This window comes from Trachemys scripta, chromosome 1 (genome assembly GCF_013100865.1).
Source record: "Trachemys scripta elegans isolate TJP31775 chromosome 1, CAS_Tse_1.0, whole genome shotgun sequence".
Taxonomy (NCBI): Eukaryota; Metazoa; Chordata; order Testudines; family Emydidae; genus Trachemys; species Trachemys scripta.
Genome location: NC_048298.1, coordinates 213,142,031 through 213,167,045, shown reverse-complemented (window position 1 = coordinate 213,167,045; position 25,015 = coordinate 213,142,031). Strand labels below are relative to the sequence as shown.

The 25,015-nt window shown below is 40.9% G+C and overlaps 1 protein-coding gene across 3 annotated transcripts; it reads right to left on the bottom strand.

Moving 5' to 3' along the window:
• LOC117869569 (ankyrin repeat and SOCS box protein 9-like) lies at positions 1-22,396 on the bottom strand. 3 transcript variants are annotated; one of them, XM_034756540.1, is made up of 8 exons: positions 21,775-22,396; positions 14,029-14,108; positions 13,170-13,277; positions 10,356-10,506; positions 8,742-8,876; positions 7,680-7,871; positions 2,877-3,042; positions 1-1,317 (listed from the first exon to the last, which is right to left on the bottom strand). In XM_034756540.1, exons 1-7 carry the CDS (start codon positions 21,866-21,868, stop codon positions 2,918-2,920), a joined length of 885 nt encoding a protein of 294 aa, XP_034612431.1. In that variant the 5' UTR covers positions 21,869-22,396; the 3' UTR covers positions 1-1,317; positions 2,877-2,917. The 3 variants fall into 3 exon arrangements, with proteins under 3 accessions (XP_034612431.1, XP_034612422.1, XP_034612440.1); XM_034756531.1 differs by having other exon boundaries at positions 1-3,042; XM_034756549.1 differs by having other exon boundaries at positions 1-3,042; positions 7,739-7,871; positions 21,775-22,394.
• Between the last annotated feature and the right edge of the window lie 2,619 nt (positions 22,397-25,015).

Here is a 25,015-nt window from a genome sequence, read left to right as displayed (position 1 = left end):
TTAGAATAAAAACAATATATTTTGAGCAAATATCATGTACAATAGTGGTTGAATAATCTTGTTAAAAACTGCTGAAATAAAATCCTTTAACAAAATAACAGCCTAGAATCTACAAAAATATATTCATGACAGTCTTTCAAACACTGAGTGGCATTTGGCATGATTTCAAGTTTGGAAATCGCTCCAGATTTCACTAAGTTTACCTTACAGCTCAAGGATATCTACGCATAAAACTGTAATCCATCAGTTTAAATCACAAATGATTTAAAAATAAATAAATACGTAAATATATTGAGATGATGCAAAATGAGCCCAAGGAATTCATCCTAGTTACACAAGATAAAAAGATTCAGGTAAACGGAGCCAAGCTATTAAATTTTCAAAAGGTAAACAGAGCTAAAAAACCAGCCCTCACCACCTGATATGATTAAGCATCTCAGGATATTAGCTTAGCCCTACAAACACACTGATTGAGGTCACAAAATCAGAAGCTTAAAAGTAAGTGGCAAAACTGCTGAGAAAAAATTACTTACTGTTGCTGATCCTAAAATTTGGATAGCTGAATTTTGAGGTTTCAAATGTGGGTATTTAGAGCACGATCCAATGCTCATTAAAATCACTGGAAGTACTCTTGTTGACTTGGGATCAAGCCCTTAAGCAGGGTATCTATATTCCACATCTATATGCCAAGTAGGGATGTAAATACTAATTTTACATACCAAAGGACCAAATATGAGCATACAGTTGTGGAATTTGGCCATCCTATTAAAGTTCCCATGTTTGTCAACTATGTAAACCATACAGGTGTATTGGAAACGTTTTAAACAAGATACTCCATTTGAAAAGCTGTGTGTCTGTCTTTTACATGCTACGGACTCTGTATTTCCTCCTGCAGAAGTTAATGATATAACCAGCACTGAATGCAAACCATTTTCCTGCACTCTGCATGTTAGTAATGCAGACAGTTTATGCTTAGGAACACAGTCCTAGTGAGCTCTTGGCAATTGAAAAAGAAGAAAATTATTTTTGAAAGTGTTATTTACTGAGTAGTAGCATTTGGATCTACACATGTATTCTTTTGAGACAGACAGTATGGAGATATCCCAGAAGAATATGCACCTGGTATGTTAATGCTTAAGTACTGTATAAAAGCACCATGCTTCAGAATTAGAGATGAGACTGAGCTAGAAAGTTTGTACTCAGATCCTGATCCAGACTTTCCCAAATTCAGGGTGTGCAGTTCTGGGGTTTTGCTTCAAATCCACCTCTATTAAGATTCAAACATTCTTTGAACAGAGAGTCAATGTAGAGAGCTACCTGCAGAGAGAGAAAATAGCTAAAATGCACTATAATCATTCTTTCCACCCAAAAGAGCATACTCGGAGTTCAAAGAGCTTGTAGGATATTTATGAATAAATCTAAAACTGAGTATAGCTGAATGAAATCCGGCTCCACTAATGTCAATAGGAGTTTTGTCATTGACTTCAATGGACTCAAAAATTTAAATCCTTGTGTTTGGTTGACCAACATGCAAATTAAACTAGAAAAAAAGGGGGGGGGCAGATTACTGTTGTACTAATTGTATTTTAGAGTTTTCAAAGTATTTATATGAGATGGACTTTTCTAAGTATTTATATGTTTTCATTATTTACTATATTATTCTACATTAAAGATAGTTGTTTTTATTCTCTCTCATGTGGGAAATGCTAAGAAAGAGGTAGAATGTTTTCCAAGAAAGATTTTTATTTCACCCTTTGAATGAACTCTTTGGTACCTTTTTCTGGAGGAAAAAAAAATGAAGCTGTCCTTTTTGATGACCTGCTCATAAATCCTTAGGAAATTTCACTTTTCATTCAAACCATAAAGCGGAAGAACATTTACTCCCTGCCAACAAGTGGTAACCTGTGTCCTTGAAAAATTTATCCTTAAGGGAGAAATTGTACTGAGATAGGAGGCCATTAAGTCTCAAAACACATCAGTGAATAAGTGTTTTTAATGGCTGATCAAAAATAATTTTCCTACTATTTCCTCACTGCAGGAAGCTACCCTCAACAATGATCTATATGCTGTAATGGCAATAATGTAAACCCCTAACAGTTTCAGATGCCTGTCTGAATAGATCGTTGTTGGCTGGTGCTCATCTACATGCACTGTTGGGTATTCTGAAAACACAGAATATTCTTTAAGAACTAGTTAATATTTTCGTGTTTAAAACATGAAGGGCAGAAATAACCTAACTCAATAAAATAATTGACATTCACTGTCTTTCCTTTACTTTTCTTTGAATTCTAAGGAAGAAATTTTCAGCAAATTAGTTGATCATCTTTAAAAGAGTTGAATTGTCTACTCCAAATGATTAACCAGTTTTCCCATACCAAATCTCCCCACTTGCTTTGCAGGGTTGGAATTGGCTCCGTTTCCTTATACATAAAGGGCAACAAGAGCGTGGAACATCTTCTACAGCCGACATGGGCATCCTAGATGGTTGCTGCTTAAAGCAAGACTTCAGCCATCCTTCTTATTTAATAAATCTGAGATGTTGTTTGCTCTGCACTAGTACATGTACTTGGTGCAGTATGGCCAACCCCAAGCGTTCAAAAATCAGGCCTCAAAGAATCATGAGATTAGCTTAAAAATCATTTTCTTTCAAAAAATGATAAATTTGGTCCTCATGTTATTTGCTTTCTGGTTTCTGAGCTGGGTCATGTTATCAAGTTTTTCTCCACAGCCACGAGGGCTAGAAAATTACTTGCTTTTTAATGAAAATTGAGATTCTCATCTAAGCACATGACTCCAGCAGCTGGAGCTTTCAGAGAAACATCAAATACCACAAGACTCACGGTAAAATTGCAAGAGTTGGCAACACTATGACAAACCTCGCCTTATTTTTACTGGTATGGTTTTGAATACAAAATGTTTAAATGTGGAGGAGAAAATGTTTCAGCTCATCCGGGAGCAGAAGTCCAGTTATTTTATGATGTTGTTTGTGTCCGAAGCACTTCCTAATGCACAGGCGGCACAACTGCATCAAGGACAGGGGCCCTGGAGAAAGATGCCACAAGACAAGTTATAACATGTGATTTTATTGTCCCAAGATCAGTTGTCACAGAACTGAAGCTGCAGATATGTACCAAGGCCAACTTTTGTGTAGTACAGGCTAGACCAGCTTTACTGAAGGGCAACATTCCCAAGCTCTCAGCTCCTGCAGGCTCCTAAAAACTCAACACACTGGAAATTCTTTACCAAATCATTTTAGTCACAAGGTGTTTGGAGCAGGTAGTTAGTTTTTTAAGGGAGACCAGAGGTGGTGTTAGCCTACTAGGGGCCCTATGTTGGCCTATTTGGGGGGGAGGGTCCCCCCACACACAACACATACTAAAAAAGCAAATGGGAGCCCCCAGGAGCTGCTCAGGACCCCCAAGCAATTGTTTAGTCTGCTTATGCCTAGCACCTGCTCTGAGAAAGATTATCATTTATAAACAGATTTGTAGCTGAATACTGAAAATAGCACACAGGGACCAATTCCCCATTGCTATGCTCCCAGTGCAGTTATTTATTCTAGCGCAAAAACTGGTGCTAAACACTATCAAATGAGAAATCGCTTCTCACTTACCCCAGTAGAAGCAATTTATCCCCATGTTGCCCAGGTGTAAATGACCATACAAGAGGCAAAGCAGTAGTAAGTCAAGCCCACAACGTAAATATGTTGTCTTGGAACCAACCACAGTCATTCTTAATCCTTATACAGGTATGATTAGTAGCTGTATTATTTTCCTACAAGCTATAAGACAAATGTTAAATACTTTATGTTGCTTGAAAATAAGAGATGATTAATGCTTCCTTCAAAATCCTTTCCCTGGAGTGAGATTCAAGTTTGCGGCCCACTGGTTTCTGCAGAAGTATTCGTAACAGTATAACAGTGATAAACACATAGCAAAAGACGCAATATATAATCCCTTATTTAAACCTTCAAGATTAAATAGTCCCATGCTGATAATGCAAGCCCTAGTAAAGAATCTATGTCTTTTATTTAAATGTAACAGCATAACATGCTTAATGGAGGGCTTATCCTTCTTGTTAAGAGGTAGTTACTATGATGTATTTAACTACAGAACAGTTGGATCATATCACATGTCATTTGTACGGCTCTCTCATCATACACAGCAGTTACCACAACAGAACAGTTACTGTCAGAGTAGATAAGGAGAGCAGACAAGCAGGATGCACTAATGGGGGAAGGCAGGATTGGGTTGGGTTTAAGCAGTATAAGAGGAGATGAGCTTTATGAGGTATTTTAGAAAGCAAGAGGGAATCAGTGAAATGGGATCAGGGAGGCAGAGACAATGTTATCAGCTAAAAGTAAGTCCTGGTTAAGATTTTCTAAAAGAAGCTAGAAGATAAAGGCACTTGTGGTCACCAGAGAAGCTGTGTTGGCAGTAGCTGTGAGTAAGGGAGTTGAAGGTACTGATGGAAGCAGCTGGTACTGCTTTTGGGTAACAGCTTTAAAAAGCAGCTGTTTTCAGTGTCCCTCCACACTCCAGCTACCACTTTTTCAGCAGCTTTTCACAGCTGGCTGGGTTCTCTTAAAGATGGTTTTACTGATCAAATGGCTGTATCAAGAGCACTGTCAACATGCAGTATTAATGAGACCTGTATTAATGAACCTGGTAAATACACAGGGCTTGATTCTCCACTGCTTTGCATCTTATGCTGCCATTTACACCTGTGCACAGAGAATGCAAGACTGTTCCAAGTCAGAACAGCAGCATTTTATACCCACATTGCACAAGGTTAAAAGACTGTGTACGGTGCAAGGAAGTGGCGAATCTTGACCAGAATCACTTCATGCTTCAGGGTCTGTTCCTGCTGAATCTGGCAGAACTGCAGTTAGACAGATAAGGTGGGTGAGGCAATATCTTTTATTGGACCAACTTCTGTTAGCGACAGAAACAAGCATTCGAGCCACACAGAGCTCTTCTTCAGATCTGGGAACTGTACTCAAAGCATGACAGCTAAATGCAAGGTGGAACAGACAGTAGAACATAAGCAGTGAGCACATATTCTAAGGGGCCATTCAAGATAGAGTCATAGGACAAAAAGAGGGGGTTAGTGAGTTACAGATTGTTGTAATAAGCCATAAATTCAGTGTCTCTGTTCAGTCCATGATTTTTAGTGTTAGCAAAGTTGTGAATTTAAGCTCCCAGGCTCATCTTTTGAAACTGCAATTGACATCAATGGGAACAGGAGTGACTATTGCAATATTACATTATGCGTCCCGTTTTGTCCATTTTATTTTGCTCGGCCATAAGGAAATGTCTCTTTGAGACCTTCTTAAAAGTTTAAAAATATTCCCATAAAAGCAGAAATGTTTCACTGAAAAAGAGAAAAGTGTAAAAATAAATTAAAAAATCAATTTCACTCTCCTGAAAAATAACCAAAAAATGCAAGGTAATTCTTGTATTCAAGGTAGTTCAATGTAGTGCTGTTTTATTTGGTTAGTTTGCTAGTTCTCTGGAACACACGCACAACTGTCTGTATCGTTCAGATAGAAAACATATGCAGTGAAACATTAGATTGGGGCAACAACATTCTATAACTGTTCATATGGGTGACTGTGGACGGGTACTTTGGCCAATAGCCTACTGAAGCAAAAATCCCTATATGCTGCCATTTCCCGCACATTTGTAGGTAGAGCCTTCCAAGCATTTACCAGCTGGAGGAAAAGAAAACAGAATGGAAACCAATTCGAATTAGCAAGTGAGTCTACTGGAATAATGGAGGCTGCACAGGATTGTGGGAAATACTATAGCTCACCTGCCACCTGTACCAGAGATAACCATAGTCATAGAATGAATCTGAATGAAACCAAAAGGAAGTAACACTACAGGAAGGGAACTTGAAGGTTAAACAAAAGGCTGTGTATTTGCACATCTGTTTTCAATTGCTTCAGACCAGACAATTTAGAAACCAGCTGCTAGCAAACCTGGAACTTACTCAGAAAAATGAATTTTGAAGAACATTTGGGAAACACTACTCAGTAGCAAAATGGTCTCCAGAATTGTATAATTACAGGCTTCAATGACTGTAAAAGCAGAAATTCCCTTAGAACCATTAATTATTGTCCAGCCCTCTCAACTCAGCCCTTCCAATGTTACATATGGTTCTGTGGCTGCTCCCTGGGCATGCATGACATATTCTTTTATCTCAGATAAACACATGTGATGCGAGTCAGACGTCTAACAGAAAGAGGATTTGAGTTCTGTAACATACAGCTGTGTGAATGGCAGAATGTGTTGAAAGACCAAATATCTGTGCCATGCAGCACCATGTGATTGTTTTCATAATATTATTGACTTCTCACCGTGTTATTCCAGTTTTATACTGGTGTAACTCCACTGATCTCAATAGAGTCACATTGGCATAAAACTGGAGTAATATAGTGGTGGATCATATCAGCAGTATCTTGTTTAACATAATGATACTAACTGCTGTTTACTACCTTCATAGGAAGTTCTAAATGAATATATTATAGGAATGTAACTCTATTGACCAAAGGCATTTTTCACATTTACCTGTCAAACACATAGGATTTTTCCCCAGAATTCATGAATATAATATACCCAATAAAACAAAATGGATTTGGAACCATTTTGATTTACAGGTAAATAACAGCTGCTTTTTAAAAAGTTTAAATAAGAATCAAACCTAAAGATTGGAAGAAGGGCTGGATTATGCAGGACATAATATAGGACCTTAATAAACACATACCATATATACTTATTGTACCATCTCTTGGGATGTATTTTACAACCTTTTGCAAAAAAGCAACACAGAGAAATTAATTTTCAGACACATTTTGCTACTTCTTAAGGTTTTGACCCAAAAATATAAAGCAAAAGGCAAGGAATTAGATCACGGTTATAGTCCATTTACCGTTTTTATACTGCATGAATTAAAAGCTTCCCAGCTGTACTTTAACACAGATTTTTCCTGGCATTTGCTGGACTTGTACCACAAAAATTACATTATTTAAACGCAGTGGGTACATTTCTACTCTCTGGTAATCGGGCTCAACTCTCACTGGATGATTTGAGGTTACTTTCTATCCTTTTCAAATTTGTTAACACGCTCCAAGGAAACTCACTAGCTTAACATAACCCAGGAATGATCCAGAACCCACTAAAGTCAATGAAAAGTTTCCAGTTGACTTCAGTGGATTTAGGGCCAATCCCAAGAATAACACTGATAGTCAGAAAGAGGAAAGTTCCCAGTTGATTTGTAAATGTTCTTCTGCTTAATACGTCTCCTAAGCTCATTTCTGTGATACATTACAAGCTTCAAGTCTGTTCACTGATGCCCTGGACTCTCACTGAAAACTCTGGGGGGGCCACAGGTGCGTGGGATGTAGTGACTGGAAATTCCTTTTTGCTGAGACTGGAATCTCCATAAAGTCTTTTAAAAATAATAATAATTATAATTATAATTATAATTATAATTCATAAATTAATACTCTGATGTTAAAGGACATTGTGTCCAAATATCTGAGGGCAGAACTGAGCCCAGTTATTTTCAGTTTTGCTCCATGATACAGAACATGAAGAGCAGCATAGTAAATAATGTGCCCTTTTTTCAGCCACCTACAGGTTAGGATTTTGAATAAAACAAATATTAAAGGACACCTTCTTTCTGCACAAATATTTGTGTTAAAATGCTGCTTGGTGGAACCAGCTCCACTGGCCTTTTGCCTTCTGCATTCTTAGCTCTCACGTCTGCTCCAAAGTCAATCAGCAAGTGCACCAGGTCAGCGTTGGAATTCCTGGCAGCCACATGGAGAGGAGAGTCCAGTTCTTTGCCACCATTTGCACTTGCTCCTGAAAATAAGGTAGGACCAAGAATATGATCACATTAGTAAAAAAAAAAGTCATAGCTGGACCATCCCATTTCCTTTGCTACCTCCTAGGTCTCTGACCAACCTGCAGCAATGGAGGTTCCTACTACCCTCCTAGAAATGAATTTTAATAGGGGCTAGGTTATGGCTTTAAACCACTGCCTGTGTTGGCATGGGATGGGGGGGTCTGTGAATCAGTGAAAGCTCCTTGAGACTCTCTGCCTAAGGCTGTGCCTCTGCTCCGGAGGACCACACACAGCAGTGGAACCTGCTGTACCCTCTTACGGGCCACAGTCCAGTCTGCTGGATGCTGTGGAGTACGGAAAGGACATAGCTCTGCTCTCAAACCCCACATCCCCTTTCCCACTACCTGTGGAGTTGCTAGCACTGTGGGAGGTGCTCTGGTCTTCCAGTGTTTGCATGATGTGATTGCACAAGCAAAGGCCCCAGTTCAGTAGGGTACTTAGGCACATGCCTAACTTTACACATATGAGGAGCCCCATTGACCTGAGCGGGACCACTTGTGCTACAAGTGAGGCACATACTTAAGCATCTTGCTGAATGGATGACCATGTTTGCGTCTGGCCCTTGCACTGGTGTACAAAGGATCCAAGAATGCAGGGCTCAGTGCAGTCCGGCCCCCTGCTCGAGGCGCATGTAGTTTCAATGGGCGTTGTGTGGCTATATCCCTCTAGTCAACTTAAAATTCCACTACAATACCCAGAGCTACCTACACGATTCAAATGTTTCAGAATTCCAGCGTGTGAGCACTCCTCAGCCTTGGATGAGGACAGAGTATAAAGAGATGTTACAGAAAATAAAAGAACATCTTTTTACTTTTTTTTTTTTTTACCTGATTCAAGTAACTTCTTGGCACAGGCTACCTGCTCATTCTCACAAGCCACATAAAGCGGAGTACCCAGATGTTTGATGTTGAGGTCTATATTTACTCCATTGGATGTGAGGGATTCAACACATTCAATATGTCCTTTGAAAGGATAAAGGAGGGTCAAATAATAAAAATAAGGGGTTTCTGAAGGCTCCTCATTTTGTGGCCCAGATAACTCTCCCCCTCCCCGCCCCCCCCCCAACCAGTGTAGATCAGTAAAGCTCCATTGATTTGGCAGGAGATTTTAGATTTCCATTTTTTCCTCTCCCCAGACCCCAGTATTTTGATACATTCAAAATGCCCTTGTCTATCCATCCCATAATGAATCATTTTGGTGGGATGGAGGAGAGAAGCAGCAGGTGACACAGCTCACAGACAACAATAGTCTCAAAGGTGCTCATCCAAACAGTCATCTCTGCCATTTTTGATTTCCTGTCTATAATGGTCCCTTCTTCCCCAGTCTCTTTTCAAGAGATTGGAATCCTCATTTTCTCTTTCTCTCTCTAGTCTGGTCAAGGGAACAATAGCCATTAGGAATATTACCATGTAAGGAGGGAGAGTTTACATTACACACATGACCAAATTATGCCATGACATCTTCAAAGGAATGCATTTTATTTGCTGCGTTAAATCTGCACTGAAAAACAAGAACAGCCAAGCTAAATCAGGGAAGGTCTTTGCAAGGTAGCCCAGTTACTTCCTAGGTTCTTGTATCTCATTTATTAGCTGAAATATTTTGCTCTTTATGGGGTCTCATTTTAGTATGCCTATTGCTAGCTAATGTGAGATCATTATCCATTCTCAATACTTAATGGAAAGTAGAAATGGCATTGGTTCACCATCAAGGCACTAAAGCAGTCTTCTGGTCCATAAGACTACAACAGTAGTAGAAATATGAGTCCTTGATTCATGAAGTGCTTACTAGGAAATGGAAGTGTCTGTGAAAATTTGTATTGATTTCCAGTGCTTTCAGAAAATTCACAGTAATTCTCTCTTCACAGAATTCTCCTTATGGCGGACACGTTTGATAATTTAGGAGGTGAGAAGTTCAAGTTCAACCTGTTAAAAGTGTTTTGTCAAGCTGTGGTAGATGGAGGCCATAGCAACACTGTTGGTGGGATACTTTCCCCTCCAATGAACAGCGCCATTTTAGGGACCGAGGAGAGATAATTACCAGATAAGGAAACACCTGCACCTTCCCTCCACCCAAATGACAGTAGTCAAGCTGTGGGAGGCCCAAGGGCAATGTTCAGGTTAGAGGACCCCTCACAGCAATGCAAGTAGGTGTGAGGGCTTGGGAGCCATTTTGTGTGGTGGAGGAAGTTACGAGAGGTCACCTCACATACCCAGGACCTCAGGAGCTGATTAGGGACTCCAGGAGCAGGTGTCACAGATGAAGACAGGATGGTAGAAACTGTGATACCAGCACTGAGAACATGTATCATGGTTCTATTAATGATATATTTGTATTTTACATGAATTCAATATATCGACTGATCTTTCCTTTCTCTCACTAACTTCAACTTCGAGGTGTTGGTAAAAGGAAAAGTAATTCCGACTCTTGACTGAGTAACCTACCTCTCTTAGCAGCTTCATGGATAGGGGAAGCCAGATCACATGGTGCATGTGGGCTGGCTCCATGCTGTAATAATAGATTCAAACAGGCCACATTGCCACTGACACAGGCATTGAACAAAGGAGTATGCCAATCAATAGTAACTCCATTCACCTGATGGAAAAACAACAGGCAAGTAGTTTCTTTAAAAACAGTAATGATCTGGGAATATTTTAACTAGGGCTGGGTGAATATTTTCATAAAAACTGTTGTTTTCTATGAAAAATTGAGAGTATTCAATTAAAATATTTTTTTCTTTTTTTTTTTTCTTTTTTTTTGCAAAAAGGGTCTACTTTCTGTTGAAAATATCAACTTTTCATTGGAAAAACACACATTTTTTTTCCAAACCTGAAAACTATTTGACTCAGAAATACCACCATAGTGCTCATGGGAGTTGTCTGGGGTCATCATGCTCCCGTTGTCCTGTATGGGCCAGATTATCCAGCGGAACAACATCTCCCATGATGCACCATGGCTAGGGGCTTCCATGATATGCCATGGTGGCTTAGCAAGAGGGGAGACCGTGGTGCATCATGGGAGATGTAGTCCAAACAGGGAGCCCATCCCATCGAGGAGAACGTTGGCATGAAACACCTGACCTAGAACTCCCAGGAGGTAGATATGATGGTGACCTTTGTGAATTAACATTTTAGGTTTTCCAACAAAAATATTCAGTTTTCAATTTTTCACTGAAAAGTCAATACTTTATGTTGGGAAAATAAAAAAACCAAACAGAAATGTCATGAGACTTGTACGCATCACCACTCTGGGCACTTTGCTTGTACATTGTCTCAATTCCTCTCCATTTTTTATGTGCTTCCTGATTTTTTTTACGCGCTGATCCTGCATATTTACACTGTACTGCATTTATGCATGTGATTTGTCCTGCTAACGTCAGTGGGACTAATCACGTGTATAAAGTTAAGTGTGCCCATACTTTTTTGCAGGATTATAACCTCTTTGGGATAGGGACTGTCTCTTCCTATATGTTTGGTAAGTGCCTAGAACATTCTGAGTGCTATAGCCGAGACTAAACTCAAGGAGCTCAATCTATTTAGCTTAATCAAGAGAGGCTAAGACGACTTGATTACCATCTGTAAGTACCTACATGAGGAACAAATATTTGATAATGGGTTCGTCAGCTTACTAGAGAAAGGTATAACACAATCCAATGGCTGGAAGTTGAAGCTAGACAAATTCAGACTGGAAATAAAGTGTACATTTTTAACTGTGAAGGTAATTAATAGAGCCCTACCAAATTCACAGTCCTTTTGGTCAATTTCACAGTCATAGGATTTTAAAAATTGTAAATTTGATTATTTCAGCTATTTAAAACTGAAATTTCACAATGTTGTAATTGTAGGGGTCCTGACCCAAAAAGGAGTTGTGCAGGGGGAGGGGGGGAAGGGCGAGGAGTCACAAGGTTATTGTAGGGGGGGGTTGCGGTACTGCTACCCTTACTTCTATGCTGCGGCTGTGGCGGCGCTGTCTTCAGAGCTGGGTAGTTAGAAAGCAGTGGCTGCTGGCTGGGAGCCCAGCTCTGAAGGCAGAGCTGCCACCAGCAGCAGCACAGAAGTAAGGATGGCATGGTATGGTATTGCCACCCTTACTTCTGCTCTGCTGCCTTCAGAGCTGGGCCCTCAGTCAGCAGCCGCCAGTCTCCAGCCACTCAGCTCTGAAGGCAGCAGCGCAGAAGTAAGGGTGGCAATACCGCAGCCTCCCTAAAATAACCTCGAGACACCCCCCCCTGCAACTCCCTTTTGAGTCAGAACCCCGAATTTGAGAAACGTTGGTATCCCCCATGAAATCTGTGTTGTATAGGTAAAAGCACACAAAACACCAGATTTCACAGTGGAAGACCAGATTTCACGGTCCGTAACGTGTTTTTCATGACCATGAATTTGGTAGGACCATAGTAATTAACCATTGGGACAATTTATCCAGGGTTATGGTGGATTCTCCATCACTTGCAATTTTTAAATCAATACTGGATGTTTTTTCTAAAAGATGTGCTCTAGGACTTTGTTCAGAGAAGTTCTGTGGCCTGTGTTACACACACTAGATGATCACAATGGTCCCTTCTGACCTGAAAATCCATGAATATATGAAACCAAAATATAAATAATAGTAATGGCAGGGTCTGCCTATATCTGCACTTTTTTGTTGCTTTATTAAAAAGCGCCTTTTATGTAAAAAGTGGCAATATGCTTAGAGTTAAGCTAGGCACAGTGTACGTGCACAGTATAAACTTTTATATTTCATATTTTATCATAGCATATTATATTATAAATTAAGCCTCACTGTGCTTTTTGGAATGGCTGGTCAATATATTTTGGTCCAGTCAAAATAATTAAATAAAAAAATCGACAAGACCCAGCATCTTTGTTATACGTACACTCCTCCAAAAGTGTAAGGGGACCTTCAAATGTAAATAGTATTTACACCCACATTAAGCTCCTTTACACCACTAGAGTAGTGTAAACGGACTTTAATTTACATTAGAATTTGGTTCAGAAAACACTAGCAGGGTTCATTCTTTTCATACAGCTTACAATATCAGGAGCTTGAAATAGACTTTTTTAAAAATACAACTGGTCTTTTTATTGTTTAACTCATTGGGGTACATTCCTTCACATCACACAATTCCTCCTACATAACACGCTGTAGACATCTCAACATGCGATCCTTTTCTTCTCATCGTTCAGTAAACCAATTATTATCCTGCAGGGAAAACTGAGTTTCACAGATCTGCTTCTAAACATCTGTGTTATACTTACTTGAGCCCCGTGTTTTAATAGGACACTAGCACAAGCAGGATGGCCCCCTAAGCAGGCTTCATGGAGAGGAGACACATGATCTGCTGTAATGAGGTTAACACTGCTCCCCTTGTAAAATAACAGAAAATATTATTGGAGGCAATAACAGTAATGCTGACTACTTATATAGTGCTTTACATATTTTAAATTTCTTTGAATGATCTTGACTCCCAGCCGTTTACATCATCCACTGTGCCATGTGACCTATTCCGTCAAGACTTAGAATTCTGACTTCTCAAATAAAAGTGACCTTTTGATTTTTGTGAATATCTTATTTGCAATTTTGTCAAGAAATTCAGGAATTTTATCAAGTTGTTTTCCAGAAACCTCCATGATTTCAGGAGCAAGTTTTGATGGAAAAGCAAACCTTGCATTACAAATATTTTATTTAGCTCTACCACAAATCCTTCAACTATGAAAGAGTCTCATGAGATCTTGCAGATCACACACGGGGCATTTCCCCAATAACTGCTCTCCTCCAACCGGTGTCTCAACAGGAGAGAAGGATATAGCTCACTTTAGGCCCTAATCCTGCAAACACTAACACATGTGCTTAACTTGAAGTATATGAGTAGTCCCGTGGACTTGCATGGGACTACTTGTGCAAGTGTTAAGCACATGCATAACTGCTTGCTGAATCCAGGCTTTCATTTATATGGCTTTGCATAGATAATAAGTTGGCTATAATAAAACCATCCATCACAAGTGGAATTCACTGTACTAATCTCAGATATCTTACAATATAAAATACAGCCTGCATTCAACAACAGGATCAATGAGCAAAGCAAGCAGAATGTTCATCTCCCCAATAAAATGATACCTGATTGATGAGTTTCTTCAGAGCAAGCAAACGCCCATGGATAGAGGCATCATGTAAGGGAGACCAGTCTGAAACGAAATCTGCAGAAAGAGAAGAGAAGGGTTAAGAATTTCATGGACTATTTCATTGCCTGACTTTATCTAAACTGGGTGATGGCCAGGAATTTAGTAAATTTGCTTCCTTCTAATGCGATTCTTAAGTATTATCTGATTTCCACTTGTTTAATACATTGCTTGCGTTGCTGCTGCATTCAGCAGTAGTAATGGTTCTGGTCAAGGTGTTTTATTACCTGAGCTGCCAGCCTTAACTCATTTGGAGGGAGTAAAATGCAAGATACATTTTATGAGAATGCAAATTGTCTTTTAAACAAGCACTAAGCTACTAAGTTCCCACTGAGGACAAAAGAGTAATTTATACAGTACAGCCTGCCACTAGCTCTGAATTGTTTATAATACCTTTGGGTTTTTTTCAAGCTCAGCATACTTTACCAATTTTAAAAGGAAGATATTTTGAAAAGGTTGCAGCTGCTAAATTATTTACTAATAGCCAGAGATGGGCTAGAACTAACAACAGTTGATCGTGGTTGGTGCCAAAATACCCAGGGGTAATTGTGTTACCCATTGACATTGTACCTCAAGTTTTGGTGGTCAGAATTCTTGTAATGACAATAGGAATTAAGCATCTGCTGTGTGCTCTGTGTGGTTAGATGTTCGACTACATGTGTGTGTTCTTCGTGTGTGCCGTCCCAGCTCTGCGCAGACAGCCGGCATAGCACACCTCGAGCGAACTGCCCAATGACCACAAGACCCGTTAAGGTACAAAGGCACGAGGACAGGTTTATTGTTGACAATGCACGGTAATAGCACCTGGCAGACTCTACGGCAGTGGTGGGCAATCTGCAGGCCGTGGGCCGCATATGGCTTGTCAGGATAATCCGCTGGTGGGCCGCCAGACAGTTTGTTTAAATTTGCACGGCCGCCCGCAGCTCCCAGTGGAGCATTCTGCCATATATTTCATGTTATAGCAGTCTCAGATGATAACCCTGCACATGTTCGTTTTAAGAACACTTTCACAGCAGATGTGACAAAATGCAAAGAAGGTTCCTATGTGAGATTTCTAAGGATTGATACAGCACTCGACCCAAGATTTAAGAATCTGAAGTGCCTTCCAAAATCTGAGAGGGATGAGGTGTGGACCATGCTTTCGGATGTCTTAAAAGAGCAACACCCCAATGCGGAAATTACAGAACCTGAACCACCAAAAAAGAAATTCAACCTTCTGCTGGTGGCACTGCTTTGGATTGTTATCAAGCAGAACCCGTCATCAGCATGGACACATGTCCCCTGGAATGGTGGTTGAAACATGAAGGGACATATGAATCTTTAGCACATCCGGCATGTAAATATCTTGCGATGCCGGCTACAACAGTGTCATGCGAATGCCTGTTCTCACTTTCAGGTGACATTGTAAACAAGACGTGGACAGCATTATCTCCTGCAAATTGTAATCAAACTTGTTTGTCTGAGCGATTGGCTGAACAAGAAGTAGAACTGAGTGGACTTGAAGGTTCTAAAGTTTTACATTGTTTTATTTTTTAATGCAGTTATTTTTCTGTACATAATTCTACATTTGTAAGTTCAATTTTCATTATAAAGAGATTGGGCTACAGTACTTGTATTAGGTGGATCGAAATATACTATTTCTTTTGTTTTTTACAGTGCAAATATTGGTAATAAAAATAAATATAAAGTGAGCACTGCACACTCTGTATTCTGTGTTGTAATTGAAATCATATATTTGAAAATGTAGAAAACATCCAAAATATTTAAATAAATGCTAATCTATTATTGTTTAACAGTGCGATTAATCACAATTAATTTTTTTAATCGCTTGACAGCCCTAGTTATTACCCATCATCTTGTCCATGTTGGTCCAATCAAAACATCTCTATTACATACTGCCATCCGAACCTTATCTTTTAAAAGGAATCAGTGCGTTCCTGTTATCCTTGGGAAATGTTTTTGTACCATCCTAATATCAGAATGTTTTGGTACCACTTAATATCAAAATGTGTTTGCGTAAGTACTCTGTGGTTTAGTACTTCTTAGAAATGTGTATTTCTGCAATATCAGCCCGGTTCTTACCAAATTCTGAAAGCAGGTCCTGCCTCATACTAGGCCTCTAATACAAGGGCTTATGTCTCAGGCGCTTTTCCTACTACGCTCTTGTACCATTAAAGCCACAAAAATTAGATACAAAATGTACAGGGGAGACCCAGAGGAAGGATCCGTCTTACCATGTTGTTTGCTTATTTTTAATACTTAATGGGAAGGTCAAAGTGCTTTAAATGAGCATTGGTGGGCTTCCTGGGGAAAGTGAGTTTTAAGGAGGGGTTTGAAGAGAGTGGGCTCTCCCAAAAGGCAAGAACCACCCAAATTCTTACTGATTTGCTCCCCTGCAGCAACACTAAACCACCATAACATTGGCTCACTAAATTCAATCCTGTCTCAGCCACTTTAAAAACAAACAAGAACATAACTCCAGACTTTCAAAGGGCTCTGCAAATGATAACTGAAGTAAAGGATCTGAAGCAGGTGCAAGTGTTGATCACTCCCTCAGATTCCCTTGCATGATTTCAGGCCTAAAGCAAAACACTGAAATGCAAACAACTTTTAGCACCAGCACACTGCACAGCAGTAGTGGGTGTGAGGAGTGAAATTTTATCCAAGGACATGAGGAGATATCCCTACTACTGCGAGAACTGCTCTGAGATCATTCATGTCCACATAAGCAAACACATCCTTGGATTTTAAGGTCTTGTCTGAAAGGCCTGCATACAGTAAAATAGATGGAAGTCAGTTTATCTACCTTTAAAAGATGAAGTCCTAAATCAAGCTAGGATTTGAACTACTGATTCCAGGGAGTCTAGGTATTTAAAAATTGATATTAGACATGTGACAGTCTGCAAATGCACTGACATTTGGAAGGTTTTGATGGAAATGTGTCAGCATGGATGGCTGTGATAGGATCTGAAAGAGTCTTTTATACTGGGGAAATTGTTATGGTTACAATTTGATACAGGAATTGGCAAATAATTTTTTTTTAAAGAGAGAGAAAGATTTATTTGGTATTTGTCAGGCAAAAGAGCAACTGGATATATTTCATAAGACTTGCCAGCCATGGACTTGGTAGATCTAGGGTTACCATACGTCCAGATTTTCCCGGACATGTCCGGCTTTTGGGGGCTCAAATCCCCGTCCGGGGGGAAATCCCCAAAAGCCGGGCATGTCCGGGAAAATCGGGAGGGAGGGCTCGGCCGGGGCCTCTTTGGCCGGTGCCAGTGCGGGGCCGGGCCGGGGTCGCAGGGCCGGGGGCATGGTGCCGGGCCGGGCGGGGAGCCGGGGGCGCGGGGCCAGTCCAGGGTCCGGGTCGGGAGCCGGGCCAGTCCGGGGTCCGGGAGCCGGGCCCGCGGGGCCGGGAGCCGGGCCGGGGGTGCGCTGGGCCGCGCCTCCTCCCCCTTACCTGCTTCAGGCTTCCCGCGAATTAAATGTTCGTGGGAAGCAGGGGAGGGGGCGGAGACTTTGGGGAGGGGGTGGAGTTGGGGCGGGGGCGGGGGCGGGGCTGGGGCGGGGCCCCGTGGAGTGTCCTCCATTTGGAGGCACAAAATATGGTAACCCTAGGTAGATCCACACAAATATGTGAAAGAATGCTCACATTTATGTCTATGGACAGTTATGTTTAATTTCCCTGGTTGCTGAATCTATTAATTAATTTATTTTAAATTACTTCTCTTAGCATTAGGCACCCGTACAAATACTGAAATAATAGCAAAAGGATCAATATCCTTAACAAAAGGCTTTGTGGCATGAGCTATCTGACCGCACTATTCAATCAGTATCACATATGTGAAATAGAACATTTAACCATCAAGAGTCCCCCATAAGTAATCAAATAAGCCACCAAAAATCCTTTATCCTTTTGAGAGAATAACAGAGATCTTCAGCAGGCACCTACGGTCAACAAATCTTAGCTCTGGTGGATCAAGAGAGGAAACAAATATGTTTGAGACTTATGGACCTGACACAGAAAATGCCTGGCTAGCAGCCACTACTTTTTAAGCCATGAGCTGCTAGTTAGATACCTCCACTGACTTAAGGTATGTCCAGACTACCTGCCGTATCGGCGGGTAGCGATCCATTTATCGGGGATCGATATATCGTGTCTCGTTAAGACGCGATATATCGATCTCCGAACGCGCTCCCCATCAACTCCAGAACTCCACCAGAGTGAGCGGCGGTAGCGGAGTCGATGGGGGAGCCGCAGCTGTTGATCCCGCGCCGTGAGGACGGGAGGTAAGTCGGAATAAGATATGTCGACATCAGCTACGGTATTCCCATATCTTACATCCCCCCCAGTGTAGACCAGGTCTTAGGCCGCTGGATTACTCCTCTTTTATTTTTAATGATAACAACTGAAAGATATTACATCGACACAAGACACAGACAAGTGATGTCAATTTTGGACATATACTAGTGCAATGTCTGTGATTTATAAAGTTCGGTAGCAGGTAAATCATGAATGGTAACATTTTAGGGATAGTGGTATCAGGATATCCTAGGTGAATTTGGCTTTTGTTCTGTCTGAAACAATGAGTTATTAAAGGAACAAAAATGAGGCAAATTTTAAAGCATTTCACATTTTCCCAGACTTGAAGCCTCTGGGCAGTTTACCAAATGATAATTCAAAAAGGTAATAGTCGCACACATCTGATAACAATAGTCCAATCTGTGAGGCTTATTATATTATTCAAATAAAGTAAATTGAAAGGAATTTGGAATGCGTAGTGAAGCCTCTGCAACTCTCTTGGGATAACAATTCAACAATACTTGTTCTAAAGGGGTTAAGAGAAAGGATGGGGCAATCCCAGTGGAACTCTGATTGCTATCCCAAAGTGAACAGCTCAAAGCAGGTTGAGGCCAGAGTGAAATATCTTCACTGGTACCTGGTACAGCATGTTGGCAGACAAGTCTGAACTAACTGCTGCGGATGGAATGAAGCCCTTACAATAGGGGTTCTTATCACAGACGGACAAACAGGTGGGAGAGTGTATTTTTCCCAGAGGTGAACACTTCTTTATCTCCTGTGATGTCTCTGAAAAAGGCAGGCTGAAATCAGCTCAGCAGAGGACAGAAAGACTGGAATGCAGACAAAGATCATGAATTCAAAGGGGAAGAAAGATTCACTCCTCTATAAAAGAAAAAGATTACTCAGATCTGTGGAATCTAGAGGAATCAATGGGCCAAATGGGAGGAATGACATGCCCTTAATGCACCCTTCCTGGTGGTAATCAGTGCATGGAGTGCAGACATTTGTGCAGTAAGTCTTTCTGAATAACCCATTTTGTGGTACTTCTAGAGAAAATTATATTCTTTTTTTAATTTGGTAGCGGCTCACTTTTTTTCACAAGCAAGTCGGCATTGACTTCACTGAAACTACAGTACTGTACCCCAGCTAAAGATCTGTCCCCATATGGATAGTGACATAGTGGGCCCAAGCCACGCTATATTGATTGATGAAGGGCATTATGCTATTCGTAATTATATGGATTTTGCTTTAAAAGCAATGTATGTAGAATATTGTTTATTAAATCACATTTATCCGTGAACAATATATGGTGGTTTTTCAGGCTGGAAAATGAGATCATCTAAAGAATAAGGAAATAGTCAAGTTGTTAGAGTAATGGGGATCGCTGTCTCTGCTCATTTGCAGTAGATGTCATGGAAGTGGCTTTACTTGTTGGATGTATTGATAACATAGTCCTACATTTTTCCTATGTGGGGTCAATGATTATCAGACATGCAGTTCTGAGCACCCACATGAGAAAACCTGAATCAGCAGTAAGGAACAACTAAAAATTGAAGAGCAGAAATATTACTAGTATCAGCCCAAGTACTGGTGTTTTTCTAGTGAAACATTTTGGGATTAGGATATCAGTAATCTAAGGGCTTAAACCCCACACCTCTCCTACTCTTCTGGGTCAGTCTTAACCCTACAGTATAGCCTCTTCAAGCTCTCTTGGCAACATCACATATTCATTCCTCGTAGGGTTACCACTTGTATTGTATTCAGTCTCTTCCAAAAACTTCAGACTTTCCCATTTTGAAACCAATGCCATCACAAAGTCTGCATGAGCTTCAGCTCATTTCCAAATTTTGGATTGAGAAACAATTACACTCTGATCTTTTATTGTTACCTACACCTTATGTCCCAAGCTTATCCTGACAGAAGTATAATGCAAATGCAGGTATTACACACAGATGTGTGAACTACATGGCTATTGTATACATTCACAAGGGATTCAGGTGACAACCTAGTAACCACAAGAGTGAAAGTGCATAGTTATGCCATCACAATCTGGAGCTGTGTATGTAGCTTAAGTGTTTGACGTTTCCTTGTGTTGCATACTAGTGCAGATTTAGGCTGGGGCAGTGGTGCCCAATGTGGGGTTCCACGGAACGCTGGGGGTCTGCTATGGGTTATGGAGGTGTTCCTTGAGCCTGGGCCACACTGACTTTCAATGGGAGCTGGATGTCTCATTTCTTAGGCCTCACTGGAAGTTTCTGTCTAAACATTATTTTGAATCCTTAAATTAGTGCCATTACCCTTTGCTTCATCGTATGGTTATTTATCTTTTATATTACCATAGTGCTTGTGAGCCCTAGTCCTGGACCAGGCTCCCATTGTGCTTGGCTCTGTACAAACAGACTTTCCTCCTTCATTCCAGATGCTGGAAACCTGTCATCCATTTAGGAAGAATCCATCTCAAATCCAGACTCATTTGGGATTTTATTGTTATCACTATTCTGCCACCCCCACAAAAAACAAAATCAACCTAGACCTAGACCTTGGTCACTTCTGCGCTGCAGTTGCCCTTGTAGTTCTCCTCCTATTCTAACTGCACCATTCTTTTTTCGTTTAATAACAAATGGAAGATTTCCAGAGCTCTCATGAAAGAAAGAGGAATACTGCAATGTTACTGCATGTTATCTTCATTTTTCCTCCCCCAACACACTAGCCATGAACTGAAAGCGTAGCCTTCCTAGGAACACAACTAAGTGAAACACCACTAACCAAGCTGTATGTGAAAAAGATTTACGGTGTCTTTTGCCTCTGCATCGGCTTGTCAAATGCTTTGGGCCAGACTGCGAGCCTCTTACTCAGAGTGGTGAACAGAATGGGGCAACTTGTGTAAGTAACTACTCATCAATGACAGAAAAGGGTTCGCAACCTGGCCCTTTGAGAATAACCCACAAATATCTGTAATGCCACTAGCAAAGATTCATTAGTCTATCTTTAAAAACAAAAGAGGAACTTTTTTTGCTGAGCTAACACTGAGCATTCAGCTGGCAATAATGCAAACCAAACATGCCCACGTTGCAACTTCTTTTTCAGTTATGTCCAGCTCAAATTGTAATGCTTATTTAACTTTGCACAGATTCCTAATATTTGTGAAGTGCTTAAAAATAAAGTTTGGTTTTTACTGTCAGAAAGCACTAAGAGTGCATAATAAATACCATTTAAAATGCAAGAACATGTACACGGTTGTCTGCCTACGAACTGCATGCAAACAAGCTTTCAGGGAGAATACGCTTCTGGAGCTCTGCATATATGCCATCCATGGCCGTTCCATCACCACCAGAAGACTATCTGGAAGATTGTTTGGATAGATACAGTTATATTACTTACCACTCATCAGTGGGTTTGATATAGAAGTTGCATGCGACTGTCCTTCCACTCCCTGGTATTTACTGGCATTTCCCTTTGCTCCTGCACCATCCATTGCACACTGGGCAGTCAAATTTCTGTTATTTCACTTCTCAGTTGGTCTTGAGAGTTCAAATTCCATCCTCCCTGATGAAAATCCTAGTTATGCAAGTAATTTATTAAGCAGACTCCGTGTGTGCAAGTCAAGCAGACTTCGCAGCAGACTGGAACTTGGTGCCGGCAGCAGTTTCAGAGTAACTCGAGTACCTGTGTGCAGATTTAATGAAACACCTCCTCATTCACTTGGTGTGCAGCCAGAGATCAGACAGACCACACTGTATAAAGCGAGGGATGTGGCTGATGTCATATCCTTTCAAAAGCCACACCCAATCAGCAAGGCTGCCTTCTGTTTTTATCAGGAAGGAACTTCTTAGTTTGACAAAAAAACAAGACAGAGCCAGCTCAACTAGTTGAGCAAACTCTGCCTTTAGGGATCTGAAAAGGCAACTGAGAGAGATAACTGTGCTCAAAGCTTTGCCTTCAAGAGAAGGATCAAATTAAGTTGTTTTGAGACAACACCCTTTTCCTATATTTACTGTGCCTCCCGTATTCAAAAACTGACTTCTAAAAAGCTCATGACTGCATGCAAAAAATGGTGTACTGAATTCCTTTTACACAGCAGCAGTCACCACATACCATAATAATATTGAAACCACATGTTCACAGAGCTGTGCTTTCCACTGGAAGTACTTTATTGTCTCCATGGCATGAAAAGCACAGCATTATGCAGGCTTATTTCCCTCCGTCCATTTCAATCAACTTCACTGAGTCGTCATAGTTGAACCAATACTATATATAAAATTTGCTTTTTCAACTGAAACAAAACTAATTAACTTACAGGCAAGTACACAGGGTCCAATTTTCAAACTGGCTTCATCCTCATCTCTATTGGTATGGGTGCAACTTTGCTATGTGCAGGTCATTTCAACATGCACATTTTTGTGCACATAAATAATTTACAGGTACAAAACCCACTTGCTCTTATCGCATATACATATTAGCATGGGTGCACAAGTAAGGATGCAAGAACTGCATTTGTAAGTGATTGCCTGTACAAAGTTGCATGCATGCACACAGAAGTTACATTCTTTAAAGGTGGCCACAAATCTGCCCAACAACTGAGTAATTTGACTTCATTTTATTTCTATTTATAGTACATAAAAAGGCACCTGTGCTAGCTTCTAGGTACCTTTGACTGCAAATACATTCATATTAAGCATATAACTGCACAGTTAACCTGGGGACTGACCTGGGTTTTACCTCAAGACCCCCTGCCTCTGACCTGGGTTTGGAGGTGCTTTAAGCCCGGGGTAGCTTACACGGCTCAGGGGTGGGTTAGAACCCAAGCGCCTCTTTCATTCGGCCTGGAACCTGACCACTCTGCAGTGGGAATGGAGGTAAAAATCAGTCGAGTGCTCATAGTCCTCCAATGCCATCCCACAATTCCCCCCCAGAGAACAGACAAGTTCTCCTGCAATTTACACAATTGACTAGGAACAAATCCTATAGTATCTCATCACAAAGAACCATAGAATATGCCTCAGGATACTCATTGGTGAGTGCAGAAACAGTGAGAATGCAGTAACACAGGAGGGATTTGCTGCGGGGCCTGTCACACCTGGGCTAGGTTAGCCCAGGTGCTGATTTCTCAGGATGACTGTGCAGTGCAGACATAGCCTAAGGGCTTGTCTATACTACTGCTTAAGTCGATGTAACTTACATTGCTCCGGGGTGTGAAAAAAGCCACTCCCCTAAGTGATGTAAATTACATCAACTTAAAGTGCTGTCTACACCGCGCTATGTTGACGGGAGACACTCTCCCACCGACATAGCTTCCGCCTCTCATTGAGGTGGAGTAATTACGTCAATGGGAGAGTGCTCTCCCATCAACATAGCATGTCTTCACCAGATCTGTTACTGCCGCGTCAATGTAGCATGATAGTGAAGACAAGCCCTAAAAGATCCACCTGGCAGCGGCTCCTCACGAAGAGGGCCTTGCACAAGCCATGGATGACTACATTACCCAAAACCATCATTCTACCAAACACAGAATAAGGCATTTTCAAGCAAGCAAAGAACCCTCACTCTTCCCCATTGCCAAAGGGCAATTTTCAACAGTTAACTATTTATTATTAACCATGTTTATTACTGGTGCCTAAGGGCCACCAAAGGATGGGGCCCCATATTGCTAGACATTGTACAAACACAGATACAGGCACAAATTGCTGTCTTGTTTTTGTACACAATTTGAACTGGATGTCTAAACAGATATCGAGAACAAGGAATGCAGTTTTGCAGCCCTTACTCACTGCAATAGTCAAAAAAAATCACAGGGGCCTAAATATTTTCTCGTTTCTTCTTTCTTGCTGCTTCTGGATCTCCTTACACAGATTCTAATCATGTTCCTGTGAGTATTCTCCACCCCACGTTCTCAGCCTCCATGGTGTTTCAGCATTACCCCTTTCCAGTACATGATGTTTGTTAACTGCATGCATTCCCCTCTGAAAGATGGCTCTGTTTGCATAGGTCTCACTTCACAGCAATTTTATCTATCAAGTACATTAGCAAGACTGATACAGTAAATTATGTACTAACATAAGAGGTCTAGTTTTACAGCATTAAATATTGTAGCCTGAATTTGGGAGCTGAGGGACAGTGGATAGAAAAGATGAATAAAAAACAACTTAGATTATATAACAAAAGGCAAACAAAAAAGTTTCTTTGCACAGAGCCTGTCTCTTCACTATCAACACCCTCCCACCCCAAGAGTTATAAGTGACCAGCAAATTGGGGTGTGGATTACCTGAGATCACCACAGTAAGGTGTGTGTCTATCTTCCTGACAGTATTAAAGCAGTATTAAGGGACAGCTGACTTTGTACAGGGGGGGGCAGATACTGTGTAATTGCCCACAGTAAATATATAACCCACGGGGGCAAGTCAGAGTGGTTGTATTTGATAAGTACATACATAGCTGAGTCCAGCAGAAGGAAAAGAAACACAAGCTACAGAACTAAAGTTCTTTTTTCCCCAAGTAGCATCAGACTAATACAAGCCAAGGTTTAGGCAATTGGGCAGAGTCCATCCCAAGGGTATGTCTACAATGCAATTGGTGGTTGCAGCTTGGGTAGACATACCCACGCTAGCTAGCTTTCATCCTGAAG